We start from the raw sequence: 20058 nt of genomic DNA, 5'->3' as shown, positions 1-20058 counted from the left end.
TAGATGCTGAAAAGCTAGTCAACCTCAGGGCTTCAAATATCATAGGAAAATTATGGTGTGGGGTTTTTTTTGCCCCCTGCTATGATAATCCAAAGTTTTATATGCAGTCATGGGACTTGTGCATTTTTCTTCCTAACAAAAACTGAGATTCAAAAGTTTGTGGTTTTGGAAAGAAGATACACTTCAGTCAGACTTGTGATGAAATCACAAGAGTAAGAGACAATAGAAACGCAGCCTGCTTGCTCTCACCATGAATGTGCTATCTCTGAAATGGAAGTAAAAAGTAAGCCTAGGTTTTGGGTTTTTTTTTTCCTAGCCATGAGTATAACCAGCTACGAGATTGAATATATTTGTAGGGCAGGTCTGCTGAATAAGAGAATACTATTTTTACACAGTCAGCTTTCATTCTAGCATTTCATTTTAACTGTACCCATCCTTTTCAGTTCTGCAATGCAGTGTAATCCCTATTTTATCGGAATACAGCATGTCCGAGTGAGACACTGACTTCATTGCAGTCAATGATATTTTGCAATTGGCATCAAGAAAACAAAGATCTCATCCTTGTTAACAGTAAGTGGTATTTGAGAGAGACTCTTTCACTGGAATGAGATCATTGCGGGCAGGTAATTTATAAATTTGTGGAAAATATTTAGATACTACCAAAGTTCTAATGTTTGTATGCATGATTAAGTTATTAAACAGTGTTAAGCTGATATTCAGTGTACATCCGAAAATGAGAGCAAAGCAAAGGTTCCTTTGGGAACAAGGCACCTTGGACCAAGAACGTGTGTAAATCTAGACAAAAGGCAAAGTGTTAGCTAGAAACTAAACAATTTTGAAAAGGAATATAGGTTGTGCAGCCCCGGGTGTCTAGCACCCTGGTACTTCTGACAAGCTGAGAAGGATTCTCAGTGGGTTCTGCTGCCATGGACAAGTACATAGGTCCACAGGCAAGGGCATGGGGGGAAAAAGGGCATTTTTATTCCGCTTGGAGGATTTTGTTAATATTTAAGTTAATGAAATGTCTGACCTATTGAATTATTTTCCTAACCATTTATCCAACTTTAAAATGCATGAAAAATTCAATACCACTAACATAGCAAAAATGATTTAAATGTTGTGTGTTCACTGAGTGCGTAATAATCTGCAGTGTATAGATAACTTTTTAGTTTGTTGCACAGAGATTTAGCTGTGCAACTTCAAGCTACGTTAAAATAATGATGTACATTTTCCTATTTAATTTTAGAACCTATTTTTCAGTATATGGGTCAGCTCCTTAACTCAATCCTGTATTAGTCTTGTTGTACAAAGCAGGCCTAGCACTATGATCAGGTCTTCCATGTTTTCGTTTCTTTGAAATACTGAACTGTAAATGAGCTGTTTGTATCTAGAATTATAGAGGTGTCCAACAAGAGTTATTTTCTTCTTGCAATCTACACAACAAAAGTTATGTTTACCTTCTGAAACAAATTATTTTTACTAGTGATTCTTCTGCTGATAAATCTTTGCAGTTTTTTAACCTTTCAGGAATTAGAGAGTTTAAGGAGAAAAGACAATTGCTTTCTTCTCATCTTAATCTCAGTTGTAAAGTTCAGCAGATTTTGCTATCATCCCATGTATCTTCTCTGCCGTTATGAGGAACATTTATCATGCTAGCTTATGTCTGCATTTTTGCTTGGGTGAGGAAGCTAAGCTGACTTGATTTTGGACTTGAGATAGACTGTGTGAGCCTCTGTGAGCACATCCGAACAAGTAATTCTTCAGTTGCACACGCCAGAAACATGAGGCTTAGCTCCTAGTTTGCTCTGACAAGGAGCAATTTGATGCTAATCAAATCCAGGCCTTGGTGGCTGCTGTTTCTCGGGCATGTTGTGGCCAAATCTTCTGCAGTCCCTCGCACATTTTTCTTTCCTGCTTTCTATTCATGCGCATGTGTATGAAAGTAACACACATCATGCATTTTTGCATAGAGGTGTGTCCATTTAAATGCCAGATACACACTTGCATACCAAGTATTTGGAATCAACTCAGCAAATTATGTCCATTCCAGTTTCATTGAATTCTCCATTTTATGCCATAAAACTACACCTTTAGAAGGAGGGGAGCTTGAGAGATCTGTCAACGCAGGTCACTGGAAAGTACAGCTGAGGGATACCAGCCCAGGTCTTGTCAGTAAAGTGCTCTAAATTTAGGGGTTTTGTGCTATTCATATATGGAAATTCCACTTGCCCTCCATTTATATTTGATGCGGGCTTTGTTAATGCACATTTTCTTGTTAAACACACAGAATAGAAATGTGGTTGTAGTTACAAGAATGAGAAACTACTCTTGCACACATAGAAGCTTATATATATTTTTATATATATATATTCCGGGTACACATCACCTGACATTTAATCTCAAAAGGTAGCATGAAGTGGTGAGGTGCGAGATGAATATTATGCTTTTCCCTTTCTTGATTTTAAGAGATACATGTGGAAAAAAAAAATTGGCTATTGTAGCACTTTGGCTTTTTAGTGTCTATTGAAAAATAATTCCATGCAGATCTTACGGTAGACACTCTTCCTTGTGCTTGTGAATTGTTTCACAGCTTTACACATTTTAAATGAGATAGCTGGACTACGCTGCTTTAGCATTTAAATGAAGCCAAATTAGTATTCTGTCAGCAAGCAGAAGGGATTTTTATACTAGAAAGGTGTAGGAGGAAGATGGATAATGATGGATGAAACTTGCTGATACAAACACATGCCATGTTTTCTTAAAAATAAGAAATTCTGAACCACTGAAGCTTGTACAATGCTAAAGCTTACCCTAGGAGATTTTAACATATATGCCAATTCCTGAGGGCTCACAAAATTTATTAGCAAAATAATAGAATGGTAACCCACAGAAGTGAATTTTGATATTTTCTAAGTATTTCTTGCATCATATCACTGTAAATATTTTCAGTTTAGACAGTAAGAAAATGTACCCTAGTGAAGAAATTTCATAAGATTATAAATAGCTAAGAAGAGACGCAAATAAAACAAAAACGAAAAACCAAAACACTCATAGCATGAGCCCATGCTCATCTTTCTTTAAAACATTATTGAATAGCCATTCTGCAAAATGCTTCCTATTGGTAAAACGTTGTTTTTTCTGTATGTGTCAATAAAGAATTAAACAATTGTACTATGCCTGATAGTATACTTAGTCGTCCTAGGTCACAGCTGATGAGGGGAGCTGGTTTCAGTGCTCCTAGCAGCACCACTTGTACAGAAAACTCATTGTACAGACTACGAAAGAATAGAAACTTATGTGGGTGTTTGTTCTCTTCGTTTCAGCAGCAGGTGCAAAATAAGGACAGAGATTGCTGAAGAATGAGGTGGTCTCTTTCTGCAGGCTTGGGTGGTTATCCTGTAAATGACATATATAATAGACATTGAATACATGCTAAAATGTTTATTACATGGTTATTTCATTGCTTATGGAGGAGAGCAGATGCTATTAAATCAAATCTGGTTTTATTATTAATCCAAAAGCTTCCTTTCCGTTTTTCCCTGGGCTTTTTGCATTGCTCATTGGTCAGCAGTTTCTGCTGGTTCTTTTTGCTGTCATTTCTCCCTGTCACCTCCGTACTGGTCAGCTGCATGAGCTGGGAATACGGTTGCAAATGCAGATTAAATTGCTGAGCAGGGTGGGAGGTGGTAAAGAAATAAAGGGGACCTGGAGCAAAGCTGCAAGGGGAAAAGGAATTTGGAGTCTGCTGGGCTGAAAATAAGATGTGAAGAGAGAGAGGGAGGAGGCTGACAGATGAGAGAGAAGGAAGTTGAATTTGCAAAGAAAATAGGAACGTTGTCTAAAGAGCCACAACAGACAAATAATGTACTCTGGTTTATCACAAATGCCCTGTATATGTCACCTTCAAATAGCTACCTTTTAATTTTATTGTAAAATATAAATCCTTCCATTAACTACTTCTTACCTGATTACTATAGTGACCCATTTTCTGGTCTTCATATTCTTCTCCTGTGTTATTCATCCTCTTAAAATTTCTGGCACTCATTTTATCTTTCATAGGTTCCAAATTCTCATTTTACATTATTATGTCAGGAACTTGCATTGATTGTATCTGCAGTTAAGAAGTGGATTAATAAAACTTAATGTTTGCATTTTAAGTTCTCAGCAGATAGAATCGTAGAATAGTTTGGGTTGGAAGGGACCTTCAAAGGTCATCTAATCCAACCCCCTGCAATGAGCAGGGACATCTTCAATTAGATCAGGTTGCTCTCAGAGCCCTGTCCAGCCTGGCCTTGAATGTCTCCAGGGATGGGGCATCTACCACCTCTCTGGGCAACCTGTGCCAGTGTTTCACCACCCTCATTGTAAAAAATTTCTTTCTTCTGTCTAGCCTGAATCTCTCTTCCTTTAGTTTAAAACTATTACCCCTTGTCCTGTCATAACACGACTTGCTAGAAAGTCTGTCCCCATCTTTCTTACAGGGCCCTTTTAAGTACCGAAAGGCTGCAATAAGGTCTCCTGGGAGCTTTCTGTTCTCCAGGCTGAACAACCCCAATTCTCTCAGCCTGTCCTCGCAGCAGAGCTGTTCCATCCCTCTGATCATTTTTGTGGCCTCCTCTGGCCCCTCTCCAACAGGTCCATGTCTTTCCTGTACTGAGGGCTCCAGAGCTGGACACAGGACTCCAGCGGGGTCTCACCAGAGCAGAGCAGAGGGGCAGGATCACCTCCCTTGACCTGCTGGACACACTCCTTTTTATGCAGCCCAACATATGATTGGCCTTCTGGGCTGCAAGTGCACATTGCCAGCTCATGTCCAGTCTTTCATCCACCAGTACCTCCAGGTCCTTCTCGGTGGGGCTGCTCTCAATCCCTTCATCCCCCAGCCAGTATTTTATAGTTAGGACTTCCCCAGCCAGTATTTTATAGTTAGGACTTAGTTGTAGCTCATGCCATCTCTTGCTTTTTTTGTTTGTTTGTTTTTTTTGTGATTTGCACATGGTGCTTTGTCACTTATTTGCTTTCACCTTTGCTCCCTAACCACTGATGCAGAGGAATCCCTGGTCTGTGCAAGGTCTCAGTCAAGTTGGTCTGTAGCACAAATGTAGACTCTCTAAAGGTGTTCGTTGCCGCCTGTGTCCCGGTGATGAAGCACGTGGTGATGTGTTCAGTATGACCCCGAGCAGTGCTGGTTTGTGAAGCAGCTACGAGCCGGAAGGGCACACTGGAGCGATGACGGGGAAATGGGATGTTAAAACGTCCTTCAGACTCCTCCAGTATTCAAGAAGAGACTGGACAATGCCCTCAGACACGTGGTGTGAACTGTGGAGTTGTCCTGTGCAGGGACTGCAGTTGGACTCGATGATCCATGTGGGTCCCTTCCAACTCAGGACATTCTGTGATGAGCCTGCTGGTTTTGAACCGGCGCTTCTGCCTCAGTCCCCAGAGGGCTCTGCCAGAAGAGAACTGTTTCCTAGGAGCACATTTTGAAATTTCAGAGTGTGAGTGCACCATGCTCTGCTCCCTCTGTTTGCAAAACTGAAATAGAGATTTTAAAATTTTATTTATTTATTTTTTTAATCTCCTGGGCAGCGAAGAAGCACCAGTACATTTAGTGTTTTCTTTTAAAATGTTTTGTTAACTTTATGTATCATTCTAAATTTTCAGTCACGAAGAACCTGGAGAATATTTCCCCATCTATCTGTGCTGCACTTTGATGGGGAAACTTGGCTGCGTCGCTCTCATGCTGGTTCTTTCCTCTGGGCTCACGGTCAGGGCGGTCACCGAGTCCTGGGGGCTCAGTGAGAACATCAGCACTTCGTAAACTCCTTTTGAGAGGTATTGATTCAGAAAAGATCAGCTGTACCTGTCTCTGACCAAATTAGGGTGAAACACAGAATGGGTTCCTGAAAATTAAGAAATTGCCTGCAGCCGAGTAAGCTCGTTGTATGTGATACAGCAACATAACATTTCAAAAGCGTATTTTAACCTTTTCCTTAAGTATTTTGCATTCCTACTGCTGAAGTAACAGAGGAATTAACTTTCAATTCTGTGCAGAAATTTCGATTACTTAGGCTGTTGAGTATCTGTGAGAACTCTGATGAGAAAATATGAACACGAATCATGAATGGAAAATATTTTATGATTCAAAGGTTCATATTACAGCAGAAACAAGTAAGTTTAAATGCCAAGGTTCTTAAAATGAAAGAAGTCTTACCATTTTCTGGATGTAGATCTGGATCACAAATACAGGAAGAATTAAAAAGCCCACATAAATGAGATTTGTGCTTGAATAGTAGAGTTTCTAAAAGTATACTTAATTAACAGTGACTAAAATTAGGCTCACATACTCATTTGAAAAGCCCAAAATGTTGGTTAATTCTTTAGTACAACTCAGAAATACATTTTAAGTCTAAGTAAGATATGTGAAGATATCCCAAGTGGCTACATAATAGAACATAGCAAATATGTAAGTTACATTATCATCTAATTGTCCGTAATAAGAGGGTTTTTTTCTCTTTTCTTGTTATTCATATAAATTTACTCTTCTGATTCATTATTAATCATAGTTCATGTGGTGATTTGGTGTAAAATGTTCATGACAGGATTTCTTATATTACAGTGAGTTAATGTGATCTGTACTGTAGTGCACCTTGGTGACAAGATTATGTAGAAACTTATTTGGCTTCACAATAATACTGCTGGCTATTATACCTAGTACTATAAATCAATAGATATAAATATACATACAAGCTGATGTCTTTTCTGCTTTAACTTTTCAAGCTCTAGCAAAATTTAAGGTCGGCAAACTTGTCATCTCGAGCAAATGTGGATTTTCATGATGCTGTTTCTGATCTGAAGGGTGATTATTTAACACCGTAGTAACATTTGTACAGTAGGATTAAAATAGAGTATGATCTTCATAACACACAAATGAGCTGAATCACTTATATAAGCTTAACTGAAGAAATGTGAATTGATTTATTTTGGAAGTACAGATTGCATGAGAGAATATAACAAGCTCTGAGTCTATTACCAAAGGAGGAAATAATCTGGGCAGAAGGAGTAGAACTACTGGATATTTGATTGAACATCAGTCAAAAGGAGAGTGAAATAGGGATGTTGTGTATACTAGCAGGAGGAGTGTATATAAATACTTGTAGATTTCTGTCCCCTGGTACAGTTCCCTTTATGTTTCAGCCGAGGTAATGTGTTTATACGTTGGATTCTTTACGTCTAGTTAAAAGAAATTTAGGAGCCAGAGTTATTCTTGGTAGAAGAGTTTTGCTAAATTGCATGTATGTTATGATAAAAGACTTGCAAAAGAAAGGAAAACTGTTCTTTCTTCTGGTTTATATTATTTATTTTTAAAGTAAAAATTTTATGTGTTTATATGGCTTTTTAGATGATGGGAAGAGGGATTGTTTTCTTTTTTTCTGCTCATGTTGTGCATTAGAAATCACTTTTTTTTTCTCAACTGGAAAACCGATAACCAGATATCAGTGTAATGAGCATGTTCAGTCTAGGGTGAACATGACTGAGGACAATTGTAACTTTCTGGCAACATGTAAGTGAATGTTATAAGGGAGATAATGAGACAATTTAGGTTAAATATTAATGAAAACATAATTCAAGAATAAGAATGGTTAATAATTGGATTAAGGATATTTGCTAAATTACAATATTTAGAATTATAAAGAGGCATGGCTAGACATTGGGGAGATTCTTGACAACGTTAAGAGTGGATTTGGAATCACTATAGATGTGATTTAGGGCTTCTGACTTCTCATAGCCTGGAGTCACTGTTCTGCAGTCAACTGAATGCACAGGTCTGCGAAGTTGTTTTGGTTTTGTGCAGGTCCAAAAATCATCTAACACTGCAAAGTAAGGACTGGTGGTGTTATTGCTACTGATGGGAAAGTGTGGAATGAACTCTCTGGCACTGTCTTTCCTTCTTTTGACTTTATTGCATGGGTTGATTTGGTCTAAGGTAAACCACAAGAAAAGCAAAGCCTGAGCTGTGGAGATTAGGTTTATCCTGTTTTTGACACTCCCTTTGAAGTGAACTTTCCTTTTTCAAGAACTTTTGATAAGGATGAAGAAAAGAGAAAGAGCAGAGGTGAAGAAAACATGCTACACTGCCCTGTACAAGGGGTCCTGTGCAGTCCTTCTCACTGAGGAAATTCAAATAGAATTTATAGCAAGAAATCCTTCCGCATGATAACACATTCACTGGTGGATTTTGCCAGAACACTTCATTAATAATGAATCTACCCAAACTGTGGAATTCAAAAAAGTACACACATCTATATTCTTTTAAATTTATAAAATAATTTTAAGGACAACAAGTTTGAGATGACCAAAGCTCTGCTGGTTTTCACTATTAGCATGAAGTATCAGCCTCCTGTTTGGAGAGCTCTTCAGTACAGCTTGCCCACTTGCTTTGTTCTAATTTGGTTATGTACAAAAATGTTTCTTCCTTAAGACAGACTAATGTTGAATGTTTAATGAAGGAATACACACAAGAAGATGTGTATGATCTGAACTGCCTTGCGGTTTCAATTTATTTCAAATCATGCAGACAATAATCTTTTATGTTGGAATTTATCATGTTGCTTGAAGCCACAAGACAACTTACTTGAGCTATTGACAGAGGAATGTTTTTGCCACTTCATTTGTATCCTTTTGTAACCCCACTTTTTGATGGTGTTCTTTCCTGCTCTTACCTCAAGGCATGAAAGAAAAAGATATTTTGAGAAATGCTCTTACTGTCCCCTTGCTGCCCCTGGCAGAGTTAATCCAGCCGTCCTGCTGTGCTCATAGAGCCTGTTCTCTCCCACCCACGGCGCTTCCTCCTCACAGATTAAGAGTCAAAGTACAGCATGATGCCAGCTCTGCCTGTGATGTATCATCCTGCTCGGCCGTGGTGGCCATTGCCTTTTTTTAAGATCACAGTATCACAGTATCACAGTATGTTTGGGATTGGAAGGGACCTCAAAAGATCATCTAGTCCAATCCCCCTGCTGGAGCAGGAACGCCTAGGTGAGGTCGCACAGGAATGTGTCCAGGCGGGCTTTGAATGTCTCCAGGGAAGGAGACTCCACAACCTCCCTGGGTAGCCTGTTCCAGTGCTCTGTTACCCTCACTGAGAAGAAGTTCTTTGTCAAATTTAAGTGGAACCTCTTGTGTTCCAGCTTGATCCCATTGCCCCTTGTCCTATCATTGTTTGCCACTGAGAAGAGCCTGACTCCATCCTCGTGGCACTCACCCTTTATATATTTATAAACATTAATAAGGTCACCCCTCAGTCTCCTCTTCTCCAAACTAAAGAGCCCCAGCTCCCTCAGCCTTTCTTCATAAGGGAGATGCTCCACTCCCTTAATCATCTTTGTTGCCCTACGCTGGACCCTCTCCAGCAGTTCCCTGTCCTTCTTGAACTGAGGGGCCCAGAACTGGACACAATATTCCAGATGGGGTCTCACCAGGGCGGAGTAGAGGGGAAGGAGGACCTCTCTCGATCTACTGACCACCCCCCTTGTAATACACCCCAGGATGCCATTAGCCTTCCTGGCCACAAGGGCACAGTGCTGGCTCATGGTCATCCTGTTGTCCACCAGGACCCCCAGGTCCCTTTCCCCTACACTGCTCTCTAATAGGTCATGCCCCAACCTATACTGGAACTTGGGATTGTTCCTGCCCAGATGCAGGACTCTACACTTTCCCTTGTTAAATTCCATCAGATGGTAGTAGCATTGCTACAGTTGTGACAGCATAAAGGATATAAGCGAAGCAAGGATATAAGGGAGAACTAATAGCTTATTTTTTTTTCTAAAGCCATATCATGAAGTTGGAAAATGAATGAGATTTGGGGTTCAGCATCTGATAAGCAGCTTCACAATCCAAACCAAATGTAGGTTAGACAAAATTGCTCTTAATTTATTTTAATTGTGCTAATCAGTTAGACTACATGAAAGAAAACAGTAGATTACTACAGCTGGAGTTCAGATGAACTGGTAGCTTTTGCATATGTAGTGACTTCTTCCATCTGGTGTTAAAGGATGAGATTGATGAAGGTGGAGGGGGCTGTGGAGTAGGACTGGTACAATTTATTTAAAGCCATTTTCTTCCAGAACCTGTAGTAATTGTTTTAATTACTTTAATTAAGTAATTGTTTAATGAGGAGGGATTGCAAACCAGGATAGTATAAGACAACTGGGAAAATAAGTTGATGGAGGATTTTTGTATTAGTTATTTTTATGTTAAGATTGTATGTCATGCCATAACCTATACAGAGGTTATTGATAATTCAAAGTTTATTATTTTGGGGAATATCCTTGATGAAAGAAAAGTTATTAAACTGGTCAGCTGGCTGTTGCTGCAGAGTAGGTAGAGCAATAATTGAGGACCCTTTTTACATCATGTGATGTATGTAAGTGCATATTTCCTGAAGGTAATGAAAACAAGATCTTGATAGAGGTGACATCCCTGGACAGCGTAACACATGGTACCTAAAATAGGGTCAATGTTGCCTATACTAGCGCATTATAAAATGTGTTTTACTTCATTCAGTGTGCCAAACGCTGGCAAAAAAGCGGTGTGGCCGAGGCTAAGCAGCCACTCTGCAGTAGGGTGAATCCACACTGATTACAGACAGAAACAGTTACACGAAGAAAAACATTATTCATTACATGGCTACTCTGTTTGTTCCAGTGCTCAGGGGGAAAATGACAGACACCTGACAGACAACTAGAAAACTAAATTTGGTAACTGCTGAATACTGTAAAGCATACACTCATAGACCATGGTTTCTGTTAAAACTTTGGCTTTAGGCTTCTTTACAGATTTTTTGGTTATGCTAGCCGTTCTCTTCTTTTGGGTGGTCCAGTATGAGAGAAGCTGAGGTTTCACCGTGGTGGATGCATCTCATGTATGACTTGCACCGCTGTAAGCACAAGCAGGTGCTGAAGAGATCCATCCTGGGTCATACTTTCATGCCCATTTTTTTGTGCCACTGTTGGCTCTTCTGTGGTCAAGTAAGAAAGCACATGAGGAGCTGGCAGTACAGAGAACTGCTCCCTGCCCACCTCCCTGGTCTGTTTTTAGGGTGGATGGCACCCCTGGAGTGTGATCCCTGGGCGGTCACTGCCACAGCTGCTCCTGCTCTGCAGCCCAGCACCTCTCCTGTCAGACCAAACGCTGGTATTTTCTTCTGCAGATTGTTTTTCTTTTAAGAAAGCATTTGCATGTAGTTTTCACAAGACCTGTAGGACAATTCACCTGTACTTTGGCAGCACGTTGGGATGAGTTGTGTCCTTAGCATCACACTCTCGGTCCATACTAGTAGAGTGTGGACATTGCCAATGCTGGCTCTTGTATCAAAGGCTACAAACACTTTTCACACTTTTATCTTTACAATTATTTTACAGCACTTCCCTTAAAAAAATGGATAAATATTAATGCTAGCAGTAGGGCAATAATTCATGATCAAGCTTCTAACTCTGGGATATTTAATGCTTTACGGTATAAGGGTATTCTGGATTGCTATGCGAACTGCTCCGTAGCACAGCCTGAATGCAATCCATAGGTAGCTTCTGTGCATCCGTTTGGCTTCAACTAGATATTCAAGGGTGGAGCCGATGCTTTTAATGTGAATGTTTTACAATAAAAAAAATTACTCAGCTAAAGATAATACAATAAGGTCTTCATATATACAGCTGGTAACTTGCAAATATACTAGGAAACTGAATGTGCCCTGAATAACAACATTTGTTCTGGTCCTTGGTAGATGTTCTCCAGTCTCCTGGCTTTTCTATCTGTATGTTGAAGACATTCTTTCTGCAATCGTCATGTATCTACAAGGTGTTGATTATTAAAAAAAAATGCATAGAAGGACCTCCATTAAATTCTAGTATTAGGAGGAGATATTTAACACCACCATAGGTTTTTGGTTATTTTATTGCCATTTTTATCAGATATAGAAATAAAAAATCAATTTTGAATTCTAATATACTAATATCTGTATAATTTGTATAATTAACTGATATTATTATCCCATGTCAGAGCTTACCTTCTAATGTCTGCATTGGTTTTAACTGTGAGCTAGAGTCATCTGCATTTTCACTCCCAACAGCGAATGGCTGTTTGCTGCTTCTGGTACTAGGAAAAGATTCCTCACTGTATGTTATTAGAAAGCTTCAGTGTGTAAAGGAAGTTATTTATTTAGTAGATGAATGACCCATTCTTTAAAGGGACTTGAATATTGGGCTTTTTTTTCCTTTTGCTTGGAATTAAGTCCATGATGAAACTGAATGAAGATCAGAAAAAGGATCACTTCTAGAGCTGATTTTCTATGGAGATTAGTATTTTATCTCCTATTATTTCACGCTTGTGTACAGTTTAATGTGCTTTGCTGATAATTGCATATTAAAAATAGATAAATAAATGATTAGCTCATTATGAAATGTGTTGTAGTACCAGTAACTTTAATTATAATTTATCTGCTATGTAAGTAATCCTGTAAAATATTGTGGGATAACACATTGGTATTGCAATTATTCATAGTGCTATATGATTAACATGAAGACCTCAAGGATGTTGGCCAGGAATTATATTGGAATGATGATTAAGGGAGTGGAGCATCTCCCTTATGAGGAAAGGCTGAGGGAGCTGGGTCTCTTTAGCTTGGAGAAGAGGAGACTGAGGAGTGACTTCATTAATGTTTACAGATATATAAAGGGTGTGTGTCACGAGGATGGAGCCAGGCTCTTCTCGGTGACAACCAATGACAGGACAAGGGGTAATGGTACAAACTGGAATACAAAAGGTTCCACTTAAATTTGAGAAGAAACTTCTTCTCAGAGAGGGTGACAGAGCACTGGAACAGACTGCCCAGGGAGGTTGTGGAGTCTCCTTCTCTGCAGACATTCAAAACCCACCTGGACGCCTTCCTGTGTAACCTCATCTAGGTGTTCCTGCTCCACCAGGGGGATTGGACTGGATGATCTTTTGAGGTCCCTTCCAATCCCTAACATTCTGTGGTTCCTGGTCTCTGTGACCACACATTTTCCAAATCTCATCTGCACCAGTGACTAAACCCGTCATTACCTCAACACACAGGTGGAAATGCAAGCCACTAGCAGAGGGAGCAGTATAAGAGGTCTGTCCTCTCAGTTGGGACTCAATTTGCAAATTTATTCCAGCTTTCAAGCTGCTCAATACTTTTTCTACTTGCTACCTGTGAAAACAGAAGCAATGTTTACAGTTTATCTGCAGACTTGCTTACTGATTGCTATTTTTCACATAAATAATTTTTTAAGCCTTGTCTCTTAGAAGAGGTAATAATTATTGTAATAATCTTTGTGTTTGTATGTATAATAGACATTTAGGGATTCTGATTTATACGTTTTTGAGCCTCGTGTAATACAAATGCACATATGTAATATTTGTTATTACATCTGAGGCTTGCAAAATGATTAAATTGCGATTTTTTTATTTTACTTTTTTTTTTTTTTTTAAGGCCATGGATTTAGCTTCTTTTGACTTTAAATCAATGTTTTTAAAAACTGATTCAGCATGTAGCCTGAGACACATCCTAAGGAGGTGGAGTGGCCAGGTCTCACTATTGGCCAGGTCTTATTTCATTGTATTTTCCTGATGTTTATTAACAATTTTTTTTTTTCACTGAAATATTAAGATTTCTCCATTACAAGCAGAAAATCGTTATTTTGTTTTATTTTTTAATTTTTAGTGGAGCCATAAATACCAGCACCTGATATTTTCAGACAGAGAATTCTCAAGCTAATGAGAATTTGAAAAGCAGTTTAGTGAAAAAAATGGCTTGTCTTGCAAAGTCAGGCCAAAAGTTCCCACGGCCTGGATAGTACCAAAGAGTGTCCTGAGAACTTCTGCAACAAATAAGAAATCCTCACATGCCCGAATCTGATCTGGGATGGCCGTGGCTGAATGGCGTTATAATACCTCTGCTCTGGCTGCAAGCTGATCGGCAGCGCAGAGAAGTGTTAACAACCTGGGATTCGAGTTACCTTTACTTGGAGAAGACTTTTGGCCTCTGACTTCTCAGTACCATTAAAGTGAAGACCCACAACTAAATTATAGATTTGAAGTGGGGGGGGAGGAAAAACAAAGACATGTCAGTTCCTCGTGATAATGTATAGAAATGAGACTTACAAGGCAGTCATCTGTCTCTGTGAAATGCTGTCACCAAGACAACTGAGTACTGTTTCCAGTTAGATAATTAATTCAGGGGGATCATGGTGCATATTTCATATCATTATGATATGAAATCATAAGTCTCTTACAAGTTGCTTCGTATGCCTAATAAACAATCGCCTCCATTGCGGTTGGGGAAATCAGAGAAGCCTTGCATCGGGCAGAATGGCAGCACGGCTCTGATCTCCTCCTTTGGAGCTTCTCTGTTTTCACGAGCCGGTGCTTTGCTGGCTGTGCAGGGCTGTACGGGAAAATCCCCGCACTGTTAAAAATGACAAGGGTTTGTGATAATTTAAGGTTGGAAGGAATCAGCGGTTGCGGTCAGGATGAGAAAGAGCATGACGTATCACTATGTGAAAAAAAGCAACAGAATATTAATATGGTTTGGACTGAATTTGGCTGTGTCTGGTATTGGTAAACCACTGGGCATCCAATATTACAGCTGACTGAGGCAAATTTATCTTTCAAAATGTGCCAGTTATTACACCATATAATCTTGGTGTGTACATGGGATATGGAGCTCTTTCAACTTTTTTAACTATTGGTCACTGACAGCAGTTCCATGGATAGGATTTGCAAAATTTTGGACAACTGTCCATGCTGGGAATTTATATAGCAACTGTACTTAATCAATTCTCAAATATTCAGTTAAACCAGTCATGATGAGCTGTACTGGTCAGTCTGGGCTTGCTGCCTGGGTATAATGGGCACTGTGGGGCAGCATTGTGGCAGGAAAGTGGTATTAATTAATATGTTCTTCACCTGTAATTCCAGATAACCTGGAGTTAATTCCAGTATGACCAGCAGTAAAAGGCTTTTTACATATAGACATAGGAAGATCACAGCTCATTAGGTTGTATTTACCATTTTTTCTTCTGAAATTCTGAAGTGTCTGATGCTGCCACTACAGGATTACTAGTACTACTCTGATCACTCTCTGGTTTTCCACTTCATAGTTCGTTCCTGGTGTCTGATTGCCACCGCATGTTTAGTCCAAACCGCTATTTGCACTATTATGGTACTAATTTTACCCCATACAGTAACTTTTCAGACTATTCCAAAAGGAAGCTAACTGATGTCTTAAATTTCAGCAAGCTTTATAATACCCATTTTTTTAAAAAATGGAGAATAATTATAAAAAGACAGTATTGGATCATATTCAATCAGCAAAAAAGATCAGGCAGAAGAATGTTGCAGAAATAATGCTTAGTTTTAGATGGAATAATGTGTTAATTCCAGCATCTGCACATATACAGTCATCAGGGAGCTACTGGGCTACATGTGTTTGGTTTTTAAAACATCTGTCAACTAAGTCAGAAATCTGAATGCGAAGTGTTGCATTGGTTGCATTTGTGGATTTCTTACATTTCCTAGTGGAATTCCATTTTGTATGCTAATCATTGGAGAATATGGAGGTAAAAATAGGGTTAAATTTGTGTGCATGTATCATTTCTTTGGACAAATGACTTATCCATTCTCCTTCAGTTGTATTACAACTTCAAATATAAGAAAATATATGAGATGGAGTTGCATTATTGTTGTTGTGGGTATGCTGCTGTTGGTGTGGAAAGACGCATGTCATGTACATGCTTTTTTTTTTGTCCCAGTAACAAAACAGCAGGTTGTGGAGGGCCTTAAGCTACTCTTAGCAGTTTCATGACATACTGTAGCTGATTCCTGCAGCCACACTGCAAAACTCGTTTCGTTGTCATATATGAAGTAGGCTACAATCCATTTGTCAAAATGCTTCACTGCATAGCACTTAGGCGCATTGTATTGATTGTCCTTATAGTTCAGTGTTAATATGTTCACTTTTACCTGGTATATAGAAAATATTCATGGGGAACTAACTTGCGGGCTAGGTAAGTGCCAGACTTTGAAAGGTTATTTGATACACAGTGTTAAGGTATTTCTAAGATACTGCTTTAGGCAACTTTACCATTGCTCAGTGTTGACCTATACTCATGATATTTGACATTTTTGATAAATACTGTCAAGGACAATCCATCACAGAGCAAGTTTTTAGAATTTCAGTGTGTTTGTTAAACTCTCATGACTCAAATACAGCAGTGTTTCAGAAAATAGGTTTTCCAAGTAAGAAAATTACTAGGGTGTCCATTTCCAGAAGAATACAGCTGTCTTCAGTTAACAGAGAGTGTGGTCCAGATGAGACTGGGCTGCATCTGCCCGTTGGCTGAGGACCATATATTTCTGCAGGTTGCATCTTTAAATCCCTACCAGTTCAGATTTGGGGTGACCACCATTTTAGTAGAAAAACAAAATGCGGAATAAGCTTAGCAGTGTTTACGGAGTTCAAAAATCTGTGTTGCTTTCAAGTTGAGCACAGCTGTTGAAATAATATAACCATTTAGACCCGTCTGCTGATCTCTTATGTGTAAAGTCCCTTGAGACCCGTGTCCTTTTCCCTCCTGTTGTTGAACAGCTCTGTGAAGTCTAAGAGAGTTGCTCTGTGATATAGCTAATAAGGCAGTCAGAGAATTGCTTTGTGATGTAGCTAATAAGGCAGTCAAGGCACTGAGGAGCTCGAAACAGCCTAGGAACTGTAGCTTGACTTGAAAATCTCAGGGTAAATGCTCTCGATGACATGGAAGCGTTATGAAAGAATAAAGTTCACTGAAATGCATTACCTGAGTAATGCTTAAAGCAGCTGTAGTTAATTCACGTGTTTCATATAGCTAAATACGGAGATAAACTGTGCGCCCTTCTGTTTAGCATTCAGTGTAAACCGAATACATAACTAAGTCTCCTGCATGCCTCTGGCATTTTTGCGTGTGCTGTGCTTTCTCAGCTTCACTCGTGCTTCTCCAGATTTAGACTAATGGGGGAGCACACAGCCAGGCCTGTGGGGCTCTGCAGCCTGGACCTGCTGCTGGGCTGCAGGATCTGCAACAACCCCGTCAGCAGCCTCTCGGAGGAAGACCTTGCTCCATGTCAAAGCCCATCACTTTGTAGTTGTGAGCAAACAACGTGTTCTTGATGTTCAATGGTATCAACACAGAGACATCCAACAGAGAAAGTGCGTGCAACTTCATGTGCCCATGGATGGGCAGGAGTTCGCCCACCAAAACAAAAGCAGCATGTTGCTGTACCATATCCTGAGGTATTGGATCTAAAAGATGCTTTAGGAGAGTTGTTGGGGTTTGAGGGTTTTGTTTGTTTGCTCTCATGAATGGTAGCTCTTAGCTGTACTGCTTAAACTGAGGTAGTTGTTCACTTAAGAGGTAGCATTTTCAGGGTATTTTGGGGACTATTACTTTTTCTAGGTTGAGTGAGAAGTTCCTCTTGACGCAAGGGTGTTGACACACGGTGGTCCTAAATATAGTGGGAAGTACTGTCTTCTGAGAGGGAATGGAGGCAGCTCTGGTATATGGAACTGTATCTACAGTCTGGAAGAGTTATGTGAGGACACTGCTGTTTGCAAAGCAGAGGCTTGCATCTATGATTATGGCTGTTTTGCACTTTGAAGCCATTGTAGCCATTAAAGAACAGCATCGAAATATGACTTTTGTTCCACTAGTGCTTAAGTTTCCAACTTTCTGCTTCTGACCTCTCTGTTCTCCTGAGAGTGGTGGTGATTTTGTGTATAGTAAGGAACATGGAGAGATATAAGTGGGGAATAGTTAGAGTAAATTTGGAAAACCTTTTTGGAAGTGTTCTTGGAGTATGGACAAGCACAAGGTATTTGAACTTGCCCATTGATGGTCATGTTTGTGTGCAGCAGAGATTTTTTTTTTTTTCCATTGCGGCTGGTAATAGTAATAGGTCTCCAGGACAAAATTTGTCTGTCCTGTGTTTCTTATGAAAGGATGATTCTACACGATAATGCAGACTGTTATGTCGTTTGGAGATTACCTGTGAAAGGCATGGTGAATAGATTTTAAAGTGATAACATTTATTCATCGTGCAGTTCCTTTTCTCCCATCTTGACCTCTCTAAGCATTTTCTGGCTGTTCCTCACTCTCCTCCTGCTTCTTCCCATTCCTGTGAATACCTTTAATTCTCATCATTCATCGTTTGCCTGCGCCTCTACATTTCTTTCTCCAGTCTCCTCCTCCTCCTCTTCCCTTGGTTTTGCTCCTGCTCTGCTGCCTTCTCGTTTCATTTTCCCTTCCTCCTGACTCATTTCTGAGTCTATTTTTTTTTTTCTGTTTTCCAAATCTATACCTGATTTGGGGTTTTTTTCTTTGTTTTATAGGATTTTTTCCTCTGATCTTGCCTCTCATTTTCTCTGCTGATTGTTTGCCTCACACTGCTCTCTGTCTGCTTAACCTGTGTAGTGGACTAACTTGTTAAAAGGTTTAAAGAGAAAATGACTTCACTCTGAATGGATCTTCCTTTAGTGACTGCGATGTGGTCTTTTTAATGAGATATCTCTGTTATTTTTTCAGGTCTTAAAAATTAGCTTGATTGGCCACCGGAAGCGTGTTCTGGCATCTTTGGGAGACAGGCTTCACGAAGATCCTCCTCAGAAACCACCTCGGTCAATAACCCTCAGGGTGAGTCCCCAGGAAAATTTGTTCACGTTTCTCAAAGATTCAGCAAGTGTTTCATCACATTCGTGTGAAAACAATTGCTGCTTTGAGTGGGATTCAACTCACTTTAGGAGTTTACAGTGTAGGCATCTTAGGCTGACCCTCTCAGTTACACCTCCCTGTATAGCCAGCAGAGATAGATTGACATTTTTACAGTGTGATTCATCTGACCTGTTTCAGATGTCTACCTTAGGATAAGTAGTATCTTAGAAATACCAGTTTATCATCTTTGCTCAAGAAACCAGCTCAGGACCAGGTATGTACAAGCTGTATGTCTACATTTGCCCACAGGAATCTCAGCCTAGGCGATCAATATTGCAGGAGAACTACCATTTTTCTTTCATGTTTTCAAATGCTTGTACTTTTCAGGCATATGCTTTATGCTATCTTTAAGGAAAACCTCTTGAAATTGTTGAGATAGAAATGCTATTAAAATGTTTGTGTATCAGAAGTTTGTCATGTTGTTAATTTTCAGTTGCATTCCCACTTTCAGAAACCTTGTTGCAATATCCCTGGGGTTTTTCCACACTTGACCAGATTTAACCTCCTCTCATTAAACCACCTTCACTCAGTTTCTCCAATCCAATGCCTTTGCTTCCTTGCTGTCTGTTACCCTTACAGAGTTGTGGTCTGATGATCCACTCCTACCGTGTTCTCTCCAAGGGAGTTCGTATCAACACTTTTTATTTTGATATTTTAGGTCACACCTTTTGCATTTGATTGAATCTGATTATTTTCATGGGGCTACATTTCTGAGCGGAGCCTCATTTGGGACTAAATTTCCAAATGTCAGAGAGTGTCGATGCTCACAAGTTAAATTTCCTAGTGTAAAGAGAAAAAGAGAAAGACAGAATGAGGCCTTATTTTTACATACACCTACAATTTCTGTGACCAGCCTGTTTTCACCCTGCTTATTTTCAAATGCCACGTATTTCTCCTCCTCAAATTCAGCCTATTCCTAATACTGCATTGAAAAAGGTCTCATAGGTCTATAATATCCTGCTTTAAGGCACGTTGCATAAATGTGCAGATAATTTTCTTTGATATTTGATGTATTATGTGACTGATTTACTCATGCATGACAGGTGTTAAAACACTCCTGGGAAAGAGGAATCATTTGAAAGTTGCGTGTTATTGCTCAATACTTTCAGTGCCCTGGACTGGAGAATTAGTTCCTCTTCAGCTGGTGAGAAAGTTTCCACAGCCCTTGTTATTGGTTAGGACTGTATATTCTCTGTTAATAGCAAAGAGAAAACTGGATGTCCTCCATCTGTAGTCA

General features: G+C 39.5%; 1 protein-coding gene across 12 annotated transcripts in view; it reads left to right on the top strand.

Annotated features, from left to right (window-relative positions):
* ANKS1B (ankyrin repeat and sterile alpha motif domain containing 1B) overlaps positions 1 to 20058 on the top strand; it is a 436612-nt gene that overhangs the window by 362105 nt on the left and 54449 nt on the right. For all 12 annotated transcript variants that reach the window (XM_071800411.1, XM_071800380.1, XM_071800388.1 and 9 more), the window contains one exon: positions 18636 to 18743. In XM_071800411.1, coding sequence (XP_071656512.1) covers positions 18636 to 18743 — 108 coding nt within the window. The remainder of the gene's footprint in view (positions 1 to 18635; positions 18744 to 20058) is intronic.

This window comes from Patagioenas fasciata, chromosome 1 (genome assembly GCF_037038585.1).
Source record: "Patagioenas fasciata isolate bPatFas1 chromosome 1, bPatFas1.hap1, whole genome shotgun sequence".
Taxonomy (NCBI): Eukaryota; Metazoa; Chordata; class Aves; order Columbiformes; family Columbidae; genus Patagioenas; species Patagioenas fasciata.
Note: the sequence above shows the minus strand (reverse complement) of the source record. Positions and strands in the feature narration are given on the sequence as shown.